The 21,037-nt window shown below is 38.5% G+C and overlaps 1 protein-coding gene across 1 annotated transcript in view; it reads left to right on the forward strand.

Moving 5' to 3' along the window:
* The window catches only part of SLCO5A1 (solute carrier organic anion transporter family member 5A1), a 206,858-nt gene that overhangs the window by 86,804 nt on the left and 99,017 nt on the right, over window positions 1–21,037 (forward strand). Inside the window, exon 4 of the mRNA XM_007947348.1 lies at window positions 16,758–16,922. Within this exon, the coding sequence (XP_007945539.1) occupies window positions 16,758–16,922 (165 nt within the window). The remainder of the gene's footprint in view (window positions 1–16,757; window positions 16,923–21,037) is intronic.

The following is a 21,037-nucleotide window of genomic DNA, read 5'->3' on the forward strand; positions in this document are numbered from 1 at the left end:
GTAAAATGACATTTCATTGCGAATGCTTCTTTATAATTAGTTTTAGATTTGGCTTCTTTCCTCCAATTATTTTGTGATAATGTGTACTTTGGGAACTACCACAATTGCTTCTTATCCTCTAATAGCATAAAGACTTCTGAGTGCTATCATGACCTGAGCTCTTGCTGTGTGGGCCAGCCCATCTTTTTTTTAAAAAAAATTTGTACTATTTTCCATCTTAACCTTTTTTTTTTAAAATTGTGATTTGGGTGAAAATTTACAGAGCAAATTCCCTTTCCATACAGCAGTTCACATACACTTTGTCTCATGACATTGACCGCAATTTACCACAATGCGACAGCTCCCCTCCCACTTCCTCCCGATAGTTATCTCTTGCCTGTGTCCATTCCTTCATGCATTCCTGCCCCCTGAGCTGTCTCCCTGTGCATAAACAGCCTTTCTTTCTCCTATGATTGTTCTTTGCAAGCAATGTATCTACCTCGGGTAAATGCATCTTAACCGTTTTTAAGTGTACAATTCAGTGGCATTAATTACATTCACCATGTTATGCAGCCTTTATCACTATTTGTTTCCAAAACGTTTTGGGAATTTTCCCAAACAAAAACTCTATACTCCTTAAGCAATTACTTCCTATTCCTCCCTCCCTTCAGCCCTAGTAACCTCTGATCTACTTTCTGTGTGTGATTCCATCCAGCCCATCGTCTTTCATGGATATATTATGGACCAAAGGAGAGATTGTTTTTACAACTTAGTTGTGAGCGAGGTACATGTTAAAGAGTTTTAAACCCAGGAATAGATGTAAAGTCTTCATTTGTACAGAATGTAAAGTAGACTCAAGGGGAAAGCTAAAGTCATAGGTTAGATAAAATGATATATTTTATGGCTTAGGAGAAGATGACTTGAATATGAAATATATGGTCCATTGTGAAGCAGAGACAAGGGAAAGAAGATGGAAATCGAATATCAGCTATACATACAAGTGCTAATGGGAATAGAGTTTATTCTTTTTGAGGATGCAGTATAGTCCATGCTTTCAATGCCACACCCATACTCTACGACCTTTCTGTTTCCATGCTAGAGGCCTGTAAACTGCTAGTACCTGGATCTTTTGCCTAACTACTTTCTCCAAAGCCTTGGAAAACTACTTGACTCTTGCTTGAGGCAGGCTGCAAGTACCTAGGAATCAACACCCCTTGGCCTCCTTTCCTAAGGTCCCTGTTGTTGTTGTTATTTGCCATCGAATCGGACCCGACTCATAGCGACTCCTCCTTGGGTTTCCAAGGCCTAAGGTCCCTAGATGGTACAAATGATTTGCACTTGACCACTTCCTGAAAAGTTAATGGCTCAAATTCACCTGATGACACCATGGAGGAAGGTCCTGGTGATCTGCTTGCATAAAGATTATGGCCAAGAAAACCCAGTGGAGCAGTTCTATGCTGTCACAAGTTTCCTGAGTTGGAAACTTGATGGCAGTGGGTTTGTTTGTTTGTTTTGGGCCTCCTCTTCAGAGTCCTGAGGTGATGCAAATGGTCAATATGCTTGGCTGCTCAAAGGTTGGTGGTTCGAGTCTACCCAGAAGTACCTCAGAAGAAATGCCTGGCAAAGTACTTCTGCAAATTCAGCCTTTGAAAGCCCTTTGGAGGACAGCTTTACTCTAACACACATGGAGTCACCATGAGTCAGGGTAAACTCCAGGCAACTGGTTTTGGTTTCCTCTCCACCCCACCAGTCTGGACCAGTGACTGCTAATGGGACCAGTTTCCTCTTCTCTCAGGCCCTTTGCAGACTGTCCTCTCTTCCCATCCATGTACCAGGGCCATATGTCCCACCTAGTGCTTCCTGTACTGTTGTTGTTGTTGTTATGTGCCGTCGAGTCAAACCCGACTCATAGCGACCCCTTCTTGGGTTTCCGAGGCAGTATCACTACAGAAGTAGGATTGCCCAACCTTCCTTCTGAGGAGTGGCTGGTGGGTTTGAACTGCCAGCCATCTGGTTAGCAGGCAAGTGTCTTAGCCACTATGCTACCAGAGCTCCCATATGAACTACTTGAACTTGAATCCTTGTCTCAGGGTCTGCCTCTGATGGAACCCATATTTTGACAGGGTTCAAAACTGATGAAAGGCATCCAGACTTCTAAAATATTTTTCAAAATTAAATTGATAAGCTATTTTATTAGATATCTTCTTGTACTGCTAGGGGTTTTTCCTTCTTTGCTATGCTCAATTTGATGGTTCAGGATATTATAGTAGAAGAAAGAAGAGTCTTTTGACAGTGATGGGTAGTTGGCTTATATATTCTGTTTCTAGTCTGATTTTATTTTCAGATAAATTCTGATAAATAAATTCTCAACCTTTTCACCCTGTGCCTTACTCACAGTGACAGATCCTACTTTTGCAGCCAAACCCCTCATTAAGACCCAGAACTGGATCATTTTAATACTTGTATTCTCTAGTTGTTTCTGGACTGGAACTTTAAGAGGCCGTTACATCTGTTAGAAAGGAATACTGTTCTGATAGGATTAGAGTGGAAACGTCTGTCAGATTGTCATACTGTGGTGGCTTACGTGTTGCTGCAATGCTGGAAGCTAAGCCACCAGTATTTCAAATGCCAGCAGCATCACCTACGGTGGACAGGTTTTAGTGGAGCTTCCAGACTAAGGCAAATTAGGAAGAAAGACATGGACAGGTCCACTTCTGAAAAAATTGGCCACTGAAAACCTTGTAAATAACAAGGAAATGTTATCTGATATAGTGCTTAATGAAGAGCCCCTCAGGTTGGAAGGCACCCAAAATACAACTAGGAAAGAGCTGCTTCTTCAAAGTAAAGTTCACCTTAATGATGTGGATGGAGTAAAGCTTTCAGGACCTAAATTTGCTTATGCGGTTTGCCTCAAAATGAGAAGAAATAGTTGCAAACATCCATTAATAATCAGAATATGGAATGTACGACCTATGAATCTAGGAAAATTGGAGATTGTCAAAAGTGAAATGGGATTCTTGAAGATAGATATCCTAGCCATTAGTGAGCTGAAATGGACTTGTATTGGTCATTTTGAATCAGACAATCTATGCTGAGAATGACAAATTGAAGAAGAATGACATTGCATTCATAGTGAAAAAGAACTTTCAATGTCTATCCTAAAGTGCAATGCTGTCAATGATAGGATAATACCCATACCCCTACAGGGAAGGCCAGTTAATAAAACTATTACTCAAATTTATGCACTAACCACTAATGCCAAAGATGAAGGAATTGAAGATTTTTACCAACTTCTGTAATCTGAAATTGATCACACATCCATTCAAGATGTATTGATAATTACAGGTGATTGGAATGCCAAAATTGGAAACAAAGAAGGATTGGTACCTGGAAAATATGGCCTTGGTGATAGAAATAATGCCAGAGATTGCCTGATAGAATTTTGCAAGCGCAACAACCTATTCATTGCAAATACCTTTTCTAACAACATAAATGGCAACTATACACATGGAAAAAGCTCTGGTGGCATAGTGGTTAAAGCTCCTTACCAGAAGGTCATTGGTTTGAACCACCTGTCACTCCACAGGAAAAAGATGAGGCAGTCAGCTTCCTTAAAGATTTATAACCTTGGAAATTCTATGTGCAGTTCTGCTCTGTTCTATGGGTTGCTACGAGTCAGAATTGACTCAAAGGCACTGAGTTCTTGGTTTAGAAACATGTAAACCTTGCTGGATGGAATACACAGGAATCAAATCAACTATATCTGTGGAAAGAGACAATACAGAAGCTTAATATCATCAGTCTGAACAAGGTCAGGGACTTTGTTCAGACCATAAGTTGTTCATCTATAAATTCAAGTTGAGGCTGAAGAAAATTTTAAATAGTCAATGAAAGCTAAAATATGACCTTGAGTATATCCTACCAGGATTTAGAGAACATCTCAAGAATAGACTGACACATCAAACATCAATAACTGAAGACCAGATGATATGTGGAATGACATCAAGGACATCATACATGAAGAAAACAAAACATCATTTAAAAGACAAGGAAAAAGAAAAGGCTGAACTGGGTGTCAGAAGAATCTACGAGACATGTTCTTGAAAGTAGAGTAGCTGAAGCAAATAGAAGCAAATGATGATGTAAAAGAGATGAGCAGAAGATTTCAAAGGGTGGCTCAAGAAGAGAATGTGAAGTATTATAACAAAATGTGCAAAGATGTGGAGTTAGAAATCCAAAAGGGAAGAACACTTTTGGCATTTCTCAAGCTGAAATAACAGGAAAATATTCAAGCCTCGAGTTGCAATATTGAAGGATTCTATGGACAAAATATTGAGTGAAGTGGGAAGCATCAAACGAAGGAAGGAATACACAGAGTGACTGTACCTAAAAGAATTAGCCTACGTTGAACTATTACAGGAAGTAACATATGATCAAGAGCCAGTGGTATTGGGGTGAATTCCAGGCTGCACTGGAGGCACTGAGAAAAAACAAGGCTGCAGGAATTGATGGAATACCTACTGAGATGTTTCAACAAATGGATGTAGCTCTGGAAGTGCTCAATTGTCTGTGTCAAGAAATTTGGAGGAAAATTACCTGGCCAACTGACTGGAAAGATTGATATTTGTGCCCCTTCCAAAGAAAGGTGATTCAACAGAATGTGGAAATTATCAAACAATATCATTAATATGACATGCAAGTAAAATTTTGCTGAAGATCATTAAAAAATGGTTGCATCAACAGGAAACTACAAGAAATTCAAGCTGAATTCAGAAGAGGAGGACATGGAATGAGGGATGTAAACTGCTGATGTCAGGTGAATCTTAGCTGAAAATAGAGAATGCCAGAAGGATGTTTACTTGTGTTTTATTGACTATGCAAAGGTACTTGACTGTGCAGATCACAACATATTATGAATAGCATTTCATAGAAGGGAAATTCCAGAACACTTAATTGTGCTCATTCAGAAACTTTACATAGACCAAGAGGCAGTCTTTCAAACAGAACAAGGGGATACTGCATGGATTAAAATCAGGAAAAGTATGTGTCACGGTTGTATCCTTTCACCATTCTTATTCAATGTGAATGCAGAGCAAATAATCTGAGAAGTTAGACTATATGAAGAATAGGCATCAGGATCGGAGGGAGAGCAATAAACAACCTGCAATATGCTGACACAAACTTGTTTTCTAAATGTGAAGACGAGTTGAAGCATTTATTGATGAAGATTAAACACTGCACCTCCTGTCAGTTATTTATGTGGTTAGATCCCAGAAAGTAGGTTGTTATGTGAAAATTGGTGTTATGTGAAAATGGACTATGATCACATAAGAACACAAAAAGGAGAATTGCATAACTGCCAAATTGTATCAGTACATGAGTTCCAAATTACATAATTATGTAACTGCCAAATGACTGAGAATCATGGCCTAGCAAAATTGACACATAACCTTAACCATCATGGCTAGCTATGATGTTACTCAGACCTCAGTGTTTGTTACTGCCAGAAATAGTAGATTTTTCACTATTGTTGTATATGCTAAATATACATTTATTTAGTGGATAAATAAGGAGTAGGTGTACAGTCTTCAGTATGAATTACAGCTAAACACAAAGATAACAAAAATCCTAACAACTGGACTAGTAAGGAACATCATGGTTAACAGAGGAAAGACTGAAGCTGCCAATGATTTCATTTGACTTGGATCCACAGTCAATGACTGTGGTAGTTAAGGTTGTGTGTCAACTTGGCTGGGCCATGGTTTTGAGTGGCTTGGCAGCTGGATGTAGTTACTCCCCAGGATGAGATTGTAATCAACTCCTTGGTGGAATCTGCTGTGAATAGCTAATTAGTTGCCTTCAGGGTTTAGCCTGCTTCCAGTATATATGGAGAAGCTTTGAGAGAGGTCTTTAGCTTATTGGTACATTGTGGGCTGTGTTGCCTGTCAATCTTGGGATTGTCCCTGGACTTTAACCAGTGACCTGTTGTGTCACTTGCTGATCTTGGTGTTGTGCCATTTTACCTGCTGACCTTGAGTTTGTTAGCTTCAGCAGCTAACAGCTGTGTGAGTTAGAAGACAACTCCCTCCACTGGGCCGGAACAAGAGACAGAGCTGAAGCCCAAGGTTGAGAGGCCTTCACCTAGCTGCAAGAACCAGAACTCTGAATTCAGACTTCTAATCTCCTAAACTGTAAAATAATAAACTCCTGTTTGTTAAAGCCATCTACTTGTGGTATTTCTTCTGTTAGCAGACTTGAGAACTATGACAACACCCATAGAAGCAGCAATCAAGAAATCAAATGATGTATTGCATTGTGCAAATCTGCTGCAAAAGACCTCTTTAAAGTGTTGAAAAAGCAAAGGTGACACTTTGAGGTGTGCTTGACCCAAGCCATGGTATTTTCATTCACCTTATATGCATGCATAAGCTGGACAATGACTAAGGATGACTGAAGAAGAATTGATGCATTTTTATTATGGTATTGTGGTATTATTATATACTCAAAGAATATTAAGTATGCTATGGGGTGCCAGAAGAATACCCAATCTTTCTTGGAAGAAGTACAGCCAGAATGCCCCTTAGAAGTAAAGATAGTGAGACTTCATCTCACATACTTTGGATATGTTATTAAAAGGGTAGAGTCTCTGGAGAAGGAAATTATGCTAGATGAAGTAGAAAGTTAGGGAAAAAGAGGAAGACCCTTGACAAGATGGACTGATGGCAGGCAGCTATCGAAGATGAAACAATTGGCCTCTCCTCATCTGGAGCAAAGAAGAATGAAGAAAACCAAAGATGCATGGAAACAATTAGTCCAAAGGACTAGTGGACCATGCGAACCTCAGCCTACATGACCCTGAGACCAGAAGAGCTAGATGGTGCCCAGCTACCACTGTCAACCACTTAAAAAGGCATCAGTATAAGAGATTCTGCATTGAGTGGCAGAAAAATGTGGAACAGAACTCAAAATCATAAAAAAGATCAGCCTTACTGGTCTGATAGAGACTGGTGAAGCCCTTAAGACTATGGACCTTAGTCACTCTTCACGCCTAGAATTGAACTCACTCCCTTGACTTCCAGCCAAACAATAGAAAGGCATATAAGGTGAACAGTTACATCAGGTAGGTACATTCCTAAAAACATTGTCAATTGCCTCATATGCATGTGAAAGCTGGACAATGAATAAGGAAGACTGAAGAAAAGTTAATGCTTTTGAGTTGTGGTTGGCGAAGAATACTGGAAGTACCAAGGACTGCCAGAAGAACTAACAAATCTATCCTGGAAGAAGTGCAGCCAGGATGCTCCTCGGAAGTGAGAATGGTCAGACTTTGTCTGACCTACTTTGGTCATGTGAAAAGGCATCATTCCCTGGAGAAGGATATCATGCTTGGTAAAGTGAGGGTCAGCAAAAAAGATGAAGGCCCTCAGTGAGGCGAACTGATGCAGTGGCTGCAACGATGGGCTCAGGTATAGCAAGGATTGTGAAGATGGCACACAACCAAGCAGTGTTTCATTCTGTTTTATATAGGGTCTCTGTGAAGGAGCTGACTGGATGGCACGAAACAATAACAGCAGGTACATTCCTTAGGGCAAACAACCATGGGAGAACAGAAGGGCAGTATTTGCACAAGGAGACAGCTCAGAGGGCATGAATGCATAGGAAAGAAGGACACAGGGCAAAAGTAACCACAGGGAGGAAATGGGAAGAGAGCTGTTCCGTTATGGGGATTGCAATCAATGTCATGAAATGAAACGTGTATATAAGCTGTTGTGGGGAAAATGAATTTGCTCTGTAAACATCGACTCAAATCACAAATGAAAAAAAATAAATAAATAAAGGAACTCCATTAAGCACTTGACTACTAACTGAAAGACTGGTTAAAAAAAAAAAGATGGACTGACATAGTAGCTGCAAAAATAGACTCAAACATAGCCACAATTGTATGGATGGCCTAGGACCAGACAGCATTTAGCTCTGTTGTACATAGAATTGCTATGATACAGAACCAACCTGACAGCATCTAACAACATTAACAATCAAAAAGTGAAAATATTTTAAGTAAAAGTGATTGAAATTATATTGAAATAATGTTATTTTATATATTTTTGCACAGTGATTTCCTCTAGAATGTCTAATTCATATCACCAGTGAAGAATGACAGTCTAATATTTAATCTGCTTTTCAAAAGGACAGATTAAGTCTCTAAGTCAATAATACTGTTGACATAATTTGTATTACAAGGTGGAGATTCACTGTTAAAGATCACGCATTAAAGAATGGTTGCTAAAATTTCATTTTGAATTGAATTTGAGTTTGGTTCAGAGATATTTTCTTTTGTTCTGGGATGGTTTCTTTTGGTCTTTATTTTATATTTGGAATTGGAACCAGTATTAGCTCTTTCAGAGGGGTGGTTGGGAGATAATTCACATAGTAGTGTCTACATCCTGGAAGTAACTGTTTTGGCTCATCCCTAATGGTGCCCTTTTGGGAAGTTCTGTTGCAGGGTAAATACACTATATTTTCCACTTTCTTCCTCTGCCTTTTAATGGCAGACATTGGGAAAATCTGACTCAGTGTTTCCAGATTCTTATTATAAATTATGCAGAAAGAACGCTGTTTTAAAATGCCACAAGGAGAAAAGTGGGCTGTTCAGTGTGTCTGCATCACCTTTCCATAAAGCATGATTGCATAAAAATCTTACAAATAAAAATAAACATGTAAAATATTTAAGTGGATCAATCTTCCTGAGGTTTGTGGGCTGACATTTTAAAGTCTTCCAAATTTAACTGGGCATCTTTCTAAATATTTTCTAAAAGAAAACGTTTAGTAACAGTTAGCCGTAAGAACAAATTTATTTTTGTTACTTATTTTTAATCTTTTAAGGTATATTGCTTCACATTGTTAATTAACATAGAATATACCAGATTTTTTTTTCACCAGACTTTTGTCTGTGTTAGTGCGTTTATGTTGTTGTTGTAAGTTGCCATCAAGTCCATTTTTGACCCATAGTTAAAATTGTAGCACTCTGAGGTGATGATTAGGCTTAAAGAGGACATTAAAAGTTACGGAATTTTGTTTGATCAAGGATTATATCATTTAATTTGATGAATGTGCACACTATAGAGGTGTAGTACTTCCATGCTATGCAGATATGAATAAGGGTGAGCTGTGATCTCCCATCAGAGAGCCTGCAATCCACTATGGGCAACAGGACACTTATAAATGAAAATATGTTAAAGAACTTTTCTAAAGGGAGACAGTTCCAATGGTGTGGAGATTTAAAGAGAGATGAGAGAACATCTAGTGGTGGTATCGGGAAAAATGTCACAGCGGAGATTGAGTTGGACCTTGAAAGACCGGGATAATTTCAACAGGCAGAGGTGGGGTAAAGGGAGTGTTGTGGGCAGAGGAAGCAGAGTGAGCAAAGGCCAGAAGGGAGGATTGTGTGGATATAAAATACTGAACCAGTGCATTGTGGTTGGTGAGTTGGATATACACCTCCCAGAGGCCTGGAACATAAGCTTGGGAATGAAAGGTAGAGCCCTCTTGTGAAGGCTTAAGTTCTAGTCTTTCACTGAATTTTTCCTTAATTGGCAGTGGGGAGTTTTGAACAGGCATTAGGTAGATTAGAAAGGAAAAGAAGTGGAAGAGAGGTAGGAGGCCCACTTTGGAGACTATGAACATAGCCCAAGTGAGAGGTGATGGTGGTTTGGAGGACTAGAGAAAGACAAAAGCCTGCTAATGTGGTTTCCCTGCTTCTAGCCTTGCCATGCTTTCAAATCAGCAGCCAGAAGTCTCCTGCTAGATGCCTCCCCTCTGCTCAAAGCTTCTGTGACCTCCCATCTCACTCACAGGAAAGTCCGGTGACCTGCCAGGGCTACAGAATCTAACTCCTGCAACCTCTTCAATCCCATCTCTTTCTTCCAGTTCATTTATATGTTCTACATCAAACATGTTGGCCTCATCACTGGTCCTCAGATGTTCCAGACAGACATACTCTCACCTCCCCAGGAGTCCATTCCCTCAGTTCCTTCAGCTCATGACTCAGATGATCCCTGTTTAGTAAGGCCTTCCTCTGTCACCTTACTGAAAAATCTCTATCTCCTTCCAGAGCTTCCTGTCTTTCTTTCCTTCTTTATTTTTCTCCTTAGTACTCATCACTACCTATTATGTATTTTACTCATTTATTTAGTATCTTACTTCCCATTGAGAAAGTAAGCTCCATGATGACAAAGTTTTTGTTTTTGTTCATTACATTCCCTGCTTACTTCCAACACCTGGTAAGTACTCAATAAATATTTAATGAATGAATTTTTGAATCTATGGAATGTGACTACTGATATGGTCATGATGGGGAGGGAAGTCCCAAACTCACTTCAAGGTTTCAACCTCAGATAATGGGAGAATAACTAGTTGAGAGGGGCAGAAAAATGGATTTTAAATTTGAGTTGCCCAAGAACCTCCAGAACCATTGCATGTGGGTCTTTGTTAGGTATTTTAAAATGACTATAGTATGGGATATGTTAGGGTAAATCCTGACACCAGTGAAGCTAGACCGCCAAAGCCACATGCCTGGGCTAAGTTATGTTAGCCTTTGTGTATTTCCATTGCTGAATTGCACTTTAATTTTACATGTGCAGCTTTTACTGAAAACTGTACTTGAATTTCTCATATTTTCCATAGGAGCATTGCCCAGTGCTTTCTCACAGTGACTGCAACCATAGGCTTAGACATAGCAGTGATGTGAAGATGGTGCAGGAGCAGACAGTGTTTTGTTCTGTTGTACATGGGGTCACTTTGGGTCAGAACCAACTTGATTGCACCTAACAACAACAAGAAGAAGACCTTCTTTAGAATAGTAATTCTTGAACCAGGTAGAGGACTAGTTAAAACCCAGATTGTAAGGTCCCAGGTCTCTGATTTACTAGATCTTGGGTAGGGGAGGTGCTCAGAATTTGTATTTTTAGCAAGGTCCCAGGTGATACTGAACTGTTAGTTTTGGACCATATTTTGAGAACCTCTGCTTTAGTACATGGTTAGGAAAACCTTTGCCCTCAGTGAGAAAGTAGAGTATTTTTGTATTTTTGATAATGAGGATTGTATAACTGTTTTCTTGATGGCTAAAAACTCAGTTAAATTTGAAGCCCAGGGTTTTACGGCCATGTTTAATCCTTTCCCCTAGTTTTGATGTTCTGCTCTATGTTTTATTTCGTTCTTTTCTTTCTTTTTTTTTTCTAATTTGTTTTCCTTTATTTTATTGCATGAATGTTTTCTTGTGATAAGTTAAGCATTTAGACTTGGCCAGACAGCTTCTGAGATAAAAAGTAAAAGGTGACAGACCTGGCAAAGAATTCCTAAAATGAAAACATTTTCTTCATACTCAGTGCAAAGTAATGGTAGTATCTACTTGGAAAGCTATATAAAAATACTAATTAGTACCACATTCAAACAATTAAGATATATTGTGGCCAGTAACCATGAAAGATGTATTTGGGGTCCCTATGGTTCCATTTCTGTCTACTCATCTGTAAGTAAGTGGCTCAGGGTTTGATTTTGTTATCTCAAGCCCAGAGGGAACTGTGGCATGCAAGAGTCATCTGGTTCTTTCTACTCCTTTCCAGACAAGCAGGGGATACCATAAGCTGCTGTATTCTGGAGGGGAGGAATTGGAATATTTTCATTGGGACTGTGATTGGGAAACCCATAGGGTCATTAATTTCAAAGACAAAGAGCTGGGAATGAGGCACTTTGTCCTATGTTGGCCATGGTATATACAAAGAGCAACTTTAATTTTGCTTTTGTAGAAAGACTTGACTAATGAACCAAATCCTATTAAGCTCTTGGGTAACAAGCATCAAAAAGTTGTATCTGTAATATGCCCATAAGCATACAAAACTTAGAGGCCATAAAAGAAGTTACTAAAATTTTCACTGCATGATGATTGTCTGTTTCCACCAGCTTTTTGATTTGACTCAATTATTCATTGCCATTGAGTCGGATCCGACTCATAGTGACCTCTCCTTGGGTTTCCAAGGCTGTATTGAAAGTAGGATTGCCCAACCTTCCTTCCGAGGAGTGGCTGATGGGTTTGAACCACCAGCCTTCTGGTTAGCAATCAAATGCTTTAGGCATTACGCTACCAGAGCTCCCTTCTGACAGAGAACTTAAAAATATGAAATGTGTAAATGAAAAGATTAGAAATACAGCAAAAATAAAATACTTTAAGTATTTACAAAAGCAGGGAACTAGCATGTTGTTGTTGTTATGTGCCATCGAGTAGTCTCCGACTCATAGCGACCATGGAGAGGTTAAAAAAAGCACATATGGTATAGCTAGAGCATACCCTCACGTTGTCTCATTCAGTCACATCATGTCATATGATCATTACCCTATAATGTTCCCTCTCCTGTTCTTTACTCAACCTTCCCTTCCCCCAACTTCTGGAGGCCCTTTCCTGGCCTTTCAAGGAGGAAGCCTTGGGTTCTGCCGTGTGCTTTGAAAAAAGCCCCCTGCGTTTTTCATGTACCACTTGGTTTTATAACTTATCAATAAAAATCACAACCTTTTATATAACAATGGCCCTCCACTCTGTTTTTTTCCATTTTTATTCTTGATTTCTTTACCCCTGGTATGAATTCTATGCTTTGTTAAAAGCTGAGACAGCTTGACTTTAATACATTTAAGCCACTTTTATCTGCTTGTTGAACCGACACTTCCCTCAAATTCCAATTTCATATAAGAAATTGGCAGTACCTAAGAATTTTAGGAAAGGATTAGATTGGTTCTCAAATATCATTCTAATTATTGAAATAGATGGCTGGCAATATGTATCTTAAGAGGCTATCTTTCTTTCCTTTTCTCTCTCTTTGACAAATACTTTTACTGAGCATCTTGTACAGAACTAGGAATCTGGATACAATAAATGAAAAGTTACAAGGGAAGGCAGAAAGGAAAGTACACACAATGTAAATCTTGCAATGGAGCTATGTACATTCTAAGGAATTCTGTGTTGGAGGAAGAGCCGCTGGAATGCTTCTTTAGAAGCAAGAATGGCTAGACTTCATCTCTCGGACTTTGGTCACGTCATCAGAGGGGACCAGTCCCTTGAGAAGAATATCATGCTTGGTAAAGGAGCGTGTAAGCAATAAAGGAGAAGACTCTCATCGAGATGGATTGACACAGTGGCTGCAACGATGGGCTCAAGCATTGCAAAGATTGTGAGTGTGGCACAGGACTGGGCAGAGTTTCGTTCTGTTGTGCTTAGGGTCGCTATGACTTGAAACCGAATCAATGACAGCTAACAACGACAACATTCTAAGGAAGAACAAGGAAGAGAAGTAGCTAGTTCCTAAGTCAGCAGCAAGTCGGATAAAACTTCTGTTAGGGCATGATATGTTTGTTACATCCATTTAAAATTTCAGGCTTTTTTTTTTTTTTTTTTTAAGAAAAGTTAGGTATAATCATATTCATGAAAGTAAGTGTAGAAAGTACATAAAAATATAAGAGGAAAATAAAAGCCATTTCTAATCCCATTGCCAAATATAAACATTTAACAATTTTTATAATAAAAATCACTTAATTTACACAAATTTAAATAGGAAAATAAGCTGAATGTACTGCCAAACTTCGGAATGCTTTTTCACCAAAAGAGATACTATATTTGAAATATTGATATCAAAAATTATGAAAAATATTAAGAGAGGTCAGTATATTCTCTTGGTACTTAATGGTTAGAATTTATTTGAAGTATAAATGTGAGTTTCCACATAATTAAATTTAGTCATTTGCTTCATAATATTAATTGGTCTATTTTGTATCATAATAAAACAAACACTACTATTCATTCTACTCTCATTTTAAATATAAAAAAAGTCAAAAGAACAAAACTGGAAACTTAATGTCTACTTTTAGAAAAAAGATGGTGTGGAAACAGAATGTCACCAGGTAAAAACAAACATACACACAACACATAAACCCACTGCCATGAATACAACTCTGACTCATAGCAACCTTATGGGACAGAGTAGAATTGCCTCATAGGGTTTCCAAGGCTGTAAATCACTACAGAAGCAGACTGCCTTATCTTTCTCTTAGCTGAACGGCTAGTAGGTTAGATCTTTTGATTAGCGTCTGAGCAATTTAACCACTGTGTCACCAGGGCTCCTAGACAACACATAGTGGGGAAATAATTTTCTTGCAATCTGAAAAAAATCAGAAAATAAATGGAAGGTTAAATAATATGCTACAGCTAATTAACATATAGAAATTTTTACAAGGAGCTCTGGTATAGTAGTTAAGGCATTTGGCTGCTAACCAGGTCAGTGGTTTGAACCCAGCCATTCCACGGAAGACAGATGAGGCATTCTGCTTCTGTAAAGAATTACAGCCTTGGAAACCCAGTGAGGGTCACTATGTGTTGGAATCAGTTGGCAGTGAGGTTTTTTTTTTTTTTTTTTTTTTTTTAAATTTCAGTCATAATTAATTATTATCTTGAAACTTGAAGAAAATGTCCCATTATGCTATGATTTCTCTAGGAATACCAGTTAGGCCATAAAAAGTATTAAAAGTCTTGTTGCTTAAATAAGCAGTCTCTTATTTATTTGAAAGAATTCAGGTATATAAAATACCTCTTTCTCAAATGGACTGGATAAATGAGATACTATATATTTCTTCCTTCTTTTCCTGGTGGCATTTTAATTGTGATGGGTATCTGAGAAGGAGCTAGTGATCTGCCAATGATACTAATACCTCTTTTAAGAATGACTTCTAAGTATAATCCATTTTACATTACATTTTCTTGAATTTTGATGCTTGATATTGAGTTTTATGACTATTAAGGCATTTCTTGATTTTAGTATCAGTTTGACCTTATAATTGAATTTGTGTATTTCTTAGCACTAAATTATAAAATAAATGATAATCACTATCATTATTTCATCATCCCTCATCATGCTTTTTATAGCATCTTTGATTTTACAAAGACACAGTTATAAATAACACCAAGAAACTTATCTAAAATATATTCCTCTGCATAAAAATTAGTATTTGGTTGCAAATTATGGACTTAGCACTCATCCCTGGGTAGTGCAAATGGTTTAGCACTTGGCTACTCATTGAAAGATTGGCAATTTGAATGCACCTAGAAGCATCTTGGAAGAAAGGCCTGGTGATCTGTTTCTGAAAAATCGGCCACTGAAACCCCGTGGAGCACAGTTCTGCTTTGACGCACCTGGGGTCTCCATGAGTTGAAGTCAACTGTGTGGCAACTGGTTTGTTTTGTTTTTGTTTTTTTGGTTACTTACACTTTTTTCAATTTTGTGTTTTTTAAATTGTTTTGAATTTGCATAAAAGCTTCAGAAATGGCACACAAAACTACTGTGTATCTTCAGCCTGATCCCTGTATTAACATTTCTGGCCCATTTGAGAAGTCACAGACATGATGCTCTTAAAAAAAAAATAAATAAATAAACCAACCAACCAAACTGTTGCCGTTGAGTTGAATCTGATTCATGGCAACCCCATGTGTTATAGAGTAGGTTGCTTCATAGGGTTTTCTTGGCAGTAACCTTAATGGAATCAACTTGCCAGGCCTTTCTCCCGTGGTATTGTTGGGTAAGTTTGACCCACCAACCTTTAAGTTAGTAACTAAGGACAAACTGTTTGCACTGCCTAGGGAGACAAAAAGACTTGACAACTAAATGAAACATGTGGTCCTGGACTAGATTTTAGACCCACAAAGGGTATTACTGGAATACTTGGTAAACATTGAATAGGCCCCATGGTGTACATATACCACTGGATCAGTGTGAATTTCCTCAATTTGATCACTGTACTATAGTCATGTAGGCATATGACCACCAGTATCAGATTTTTCCAAAGTTTTGCTATTACAGTGCTCCAATAAAAATACTTACTCTTATATCTTGAAACATACCTATGGCAAGCTGTGTGAAATAGATCCCTAGACTCAAGTATGAGACTTTTAACTGAAATCCCAATTCTTCCTTTCTTAGAGGTAGCCTGGCAGGTGTTGATCTGGGCCCCACCACGGTGACTCTCCTTACCCTTGGGATATCTGTTCTCTTTGATCTTCAGCCCAAATTACCTGGGGAGTATCTGACCTGGCTGGCCTTGCCCCTTATGCTCCTATGTTGTTGCTGTTTATTGTTGGATCAGGCAATGTTTTGTTCTGTTGTACATAGAGTCACTGTGAGTTGGAGCCAAGTCCACAGCACCTAACAACAACAATATGAGCCTGGAAAATCAGGTGCCTAACATAATGTACCACTTCCCCTGCTGTGGACACACTCTGTGCTGGCCTGGGGACATTTGAACTCAGAGTTCATTTTTCCCTGGAAAGTGGTAGTTGGGTGAAATGGAAACTAATGTAGGATTGTACTAAAGGGACTTTATGCATATAGTAAGCTTTGGGGGTTTAATGGAGAATAACATTGTTTTAATCAATGATTAAATGCAGTAATTACTTGAAGCAGTATTTGAAATAGGACTCATAGATAGAGTGCTGCTTCTAAAAATATTTGTGTATAGGTATATTTTTCGATACTTTGGTTTCCTTATTCTAGTTGAAAATTAAAAACCAAACTCTATTTAATAAAGGGAATTGTTTCTAGTCAGTCTGCAGATTTTTTTCTGATTTTAGTCTCTCGTGGCAAATATTGCTGAATGGCTATTTCCAGTTCATTTCAAAAACAATTCAATTTTATTTTATTTTCCATCCATTGTTTTAACATTCATTTGTCATTTTTGTCATTTTGTAGACCTACCAAGAGCAGCTGTCAGGATCTTAAGCAACATGACATTCCTTTTTGTGAGTTTGTCATACACAGCTGAGAGTGCCATTGTAACTGCTTTCATTACCTTCATTCCCAAGTTCATCGAGTCACAGTTTGGTATCCCTGCTTCCAATGCCAGCATCTACACTGGTAAGGCACTGCCATAGAGCTACTTGAAAACATGATCATTTTTGACCACTAAACTGAAATGGAATGAGTGAAGAGAAAGTTAAATCTAACACCAATGTATTAAATAAGTTCATTAACAGTTACCTTTTCCACCAACATTTTAGGAGGATGAAGCCCTTAAATGTTTTCACTTTAGTTCATATTATATTACCAAGTGAGACTTGTAATGTTTTGCAAAAGGAAAACTTTACATTCTTATGTTTCTATGGTTGGTTTTTTTTTTTTTTTTTTTTAAGAAACAAATAATGACATTCAAATTTAAATCTGAGTAGATCTTTTCATGGGTTGGCATTCAGTTTTCAAGTGTTAAATTTAAAAAAACAAAAGATAATTTGAAATATAGAGCAGTCCATGGTACAAGATTTCCCCTGATAATTGTTAATAATTTAATGCAATGAGTAAAGATACTTGAAGTTAGAAAGCAAATGCATCACTTTTGTTTTAAAAGTTGTGTCTTATGTCTAGAAAACTTACTTTTAGGAATATTTGACATATGTAACCACAGTACTCACAGTATGCAGATCTTTTAATAGAAAATTGTCCCCCCACAAATGCAGGTGTATTAATTCTTCTGTATTGGAGGAATTTTCAGCATATTTTGTCATACAGTATTCTAGATATTCCTTAGTGGTTTCAAACATGGTTAAATGATTGTTTCTTCCTAAAAGCCCAATTTGTTACTAAAGTGTATAAAAATGTTTAAGTGGAGATTTGTAACGTTTCAGAAAATTAACGTTCCTACCTCCTCCTCCAATTCCACATTCAAACCCAGAGTTTAAATGATCTGAGTTGGCTTGAAATTTTTGAGTAATAGCTTTGTTCTCTGTTTCATTTTGCACATAAAAAGACACACAATTAGTTTGTGGCTCCATCATAGTAAATATTTTTTATAAAAGAAACTACTGCTGCAGAGCATTGTTAAGTGCAATCTGAAAAATATGCTTTTCTCTCTTGGTTTCAAAAATATATGTTTTCCTTATCGTAAGGTCAAAACACTATTTTTTAAAAAAGTAGTTTCGTTGTCTAATTTAACTCTTACACAAAGTAACACTTTGTTGAGCTGTGATTCTTGGACTGGGAAAACAAGGGTTGTCTTGTGATGGGATCTGATGCCACATAGCTGTCAAAAATAGTCTCAAGCATTTTCCAAACCATGTTTCAATATTAAATGGAGTTACTGGAAATAAAGTTCATAGTCAAATAAATTTGGGACTTGGTGAGTTGAAGTATGATAGCGTTCTTTACTTCAAGACTTCTTATACCTTTTAGGCTGACAATGTGGATTGTGAAAGAGGAAGGTTCAGAATATAGTCCTTCTCAAACTTGTTGGCCATGAAACCTGAATTTTTTTTAGTGTCTCTGTCATGAACCAGAAATCCTGCTAGTCCATCTTGTTTTTCCTTGTTCCGGCTAGATTAGGAAGCAGAATTGTTCAGAGCATCCCATTTTCCTGTAGAGAGCCATCTTGAGCCTCGGGGCTACTGCGACTCCCAGTACAGGCTTACCTAGGAGGAACTGAATGCATATTAAATTTGTATTGACCAAAGCCATCTCTTAATCACTAGTAGAGGTAGAAGCTAGATGAACAACTCCTTTTGGAGAAACTGAATAAAGCCTTCAGCTGGACCTGTGATGTTTCAGCTGCAGATGTCTACAGAAGTGTGGTCATAGCAGTAGTCACCAAGTATGGCCTACTCAGCATGGGAATGAGGGGGTGAGGAATGGGGCAGTGGAGTGTATGTGTATAGGATCAAATAAGACTAACGCACAGAGTTGATTCTTCCCATGTTCCAGCATCAGAAATGAAGCAATATTCCAAAGTGTCAATTCCATTCTGGTTTGGTCATCGGCAAAATTTATTCATTTTTGGATCACTGCCAGTACAGTAGACAGTATTTGATAGTCTACTTACTGTGTTCTCGTAAAAGGCTTTCTAGTCCCAGCTCATATTCTACACTTTCCCCTTCCTTTGCAATTGGATAGCAAATGGTAAGAGTCAAGAAATATTCAGATTGATCAAGGGTAGAGGGTGGTTGCCCCACCTGTCTTATTACAGTAAAAAGATTAAAGAGGTATGATAATTCCTTCCTTTTAAAACTCCCCTTGGCTTTTTGAATTTTCAGCTATTTAATCTTTCTTACATGGTTTAAAATCAAGAAGGGAGTGCGTCAGGGTTGTATTCTTTCTCCACACTTATTCAATCTATATGCTGAGCAAATAATCCGAGAAACTGGACTATATGAAGAAAAACGTGGTATATTGGAGGAAGAATCATTAACAACCTGAGATATGCAGACGATACAACTTTGCTTGCTGAAAGTGAGGATGACTTAAGGCACCTACTGATGAAGGTTGAAGAATACAGTCTGCAGTATGGATTACGTCTCAATATAAAGAAAACAAAAATCCTCACAACTGGACCAATGAGCAGCATCACAATAAATGGAGAGAAGATTGAGGTTGTCAAGGAATTCACGTTGCTTGGTTCTACAATCGATGCCAACGGAAGCAGCAGTCAGGACATTAGATGACGTGTAGCATTGGGAAAGTCAACTGCGAAGGAACTGTTTCAAGTGCTGAGGAGCAAGGATATCTCCTTGAGGACTAAGGTGTGCCTGACACAAGCCATGATATTTCCAATCACCTCATATGCATGGGAGAGCTGGACAATGAATAAGGAAGACCGAAGAAGAGTTGATGCTTTTGAGTTGTGGTGCTGGCGAAGAATGCTGAAAGTACCATGGACTGCTAAAAGAACTAACAGATCTGTCCTGGAGGAAGTGCAGCCAGAATGCTCCTTGGAAGCAAGAATGGCCAGACTTCGTCTCACCTATTTTGGTCATGTTGTAAGAAGGGACCATTCCCTGGAGAAGGATGTCATGCTTGGTAGGGTGGAGGGTCAACGAAAGAGGGGGAGGCCTTCAACGAGGTGGATTGACACGGTGACTGCAATGATGGGCTCAAGTATAGCAGGGATTGTGGGGCTGGCGTGGGAGTGGGCAGTGTTTCGTTCTGCTGTGCATGGGGTCGCTATGAGTCGGAAACGACTCGATGGCACTTAACAACAACAACAACAACTTGCTGAGGAGAGTTTTTATTTTCTCAAACCAAGCAAACAAACAAAAAAACCCAGTTGCCAGTTACCTCATGTGTGTCAGAGTATCAGAGTAGAACTATGCTCTATAGGGCCTTCAGTGTCTGATTTTTTAGAAGTGATCACCAGGCCTTTCTTCCAAGGCACTGCTGGGTAGATATGAACCTTCAACATTTTGGTTAGCAGCTGAGCACATTAATCATTTGTACAACCCTTGGACTCCTTTATTCTTCTTAAAAAAAAAAAAAAAAAAAACAAAGCCCATTGTCATGGAGTCCATTCTGACTCATAACTACCCTTTAGGACAGAGTAGCACTGCCCTTCTGGTGCAATAATGTGAGCCCAAATGGTGAGCAGAAAAGCCATGGACAGAAGGGAGAGTGAAGTGAACACAGGAGTGTATCAGTATTGTACAGATAGGTACACCAGAGGACTGAAGAGGGGGTAGGTTGAGTTTGGATCACAACACTGAAATCACCTCCTGCCCTGAGGCACAAGTACTCTCTGACATGACGATTGATCCGTGGTTAAGAAGATTAGTATTTAGAACACATTGATCTTTTAGCATCACCTTTGCTTGCCTGACATCCTATCCTTAGGTGTGTAGAATTATAAAGAATTAAAAAAATTGGGTTGTCTTTACAAGGAAGATAGCCTTGGAAAATTCTATTTTGTTTTTTACTGCAGAATATTCAACACACTTATTTCTGTGGTAAAGAAATTAGGTTGGTGTACGAATTAAAAGCAACAAACAACAACCCTGTAATTGTATTATTTCATTAACCAAGTATTTGCCATCTACCTTCAGCCATTAGGCTAGTTCTCTAGAAGACCAAAGTAGCATAGTGGCTAAGACACTTGCCTGCTCACCAGAAGACTGGCGGTTCAAACTCACCAGCCACTCCTCGGAAGGAAGGTTGGGCAATCCTACTTCCGTAGTGATACTGCCTCGGAAACCCAAGGAGGGGTCGCTATGAGTCAG

The sequence above is a fragment of the Orycteropus afer genome, unplaced genomic scaffold (genome assembly GCF_000298275.1).
Source record: "Orycteropus afer afer isolate SDZICR_OR568_19922 unplaced genomic scaffold, OryAfe1.0 scaffold00181, whole genome shotgun sequence".
NCBI classification, from domain to species: Eukaryota; Metazoa; Chordata; class Mammalia; order Tubulidentata; family Orycteropodidae; genus Orycteropus; species Orycteropus afer.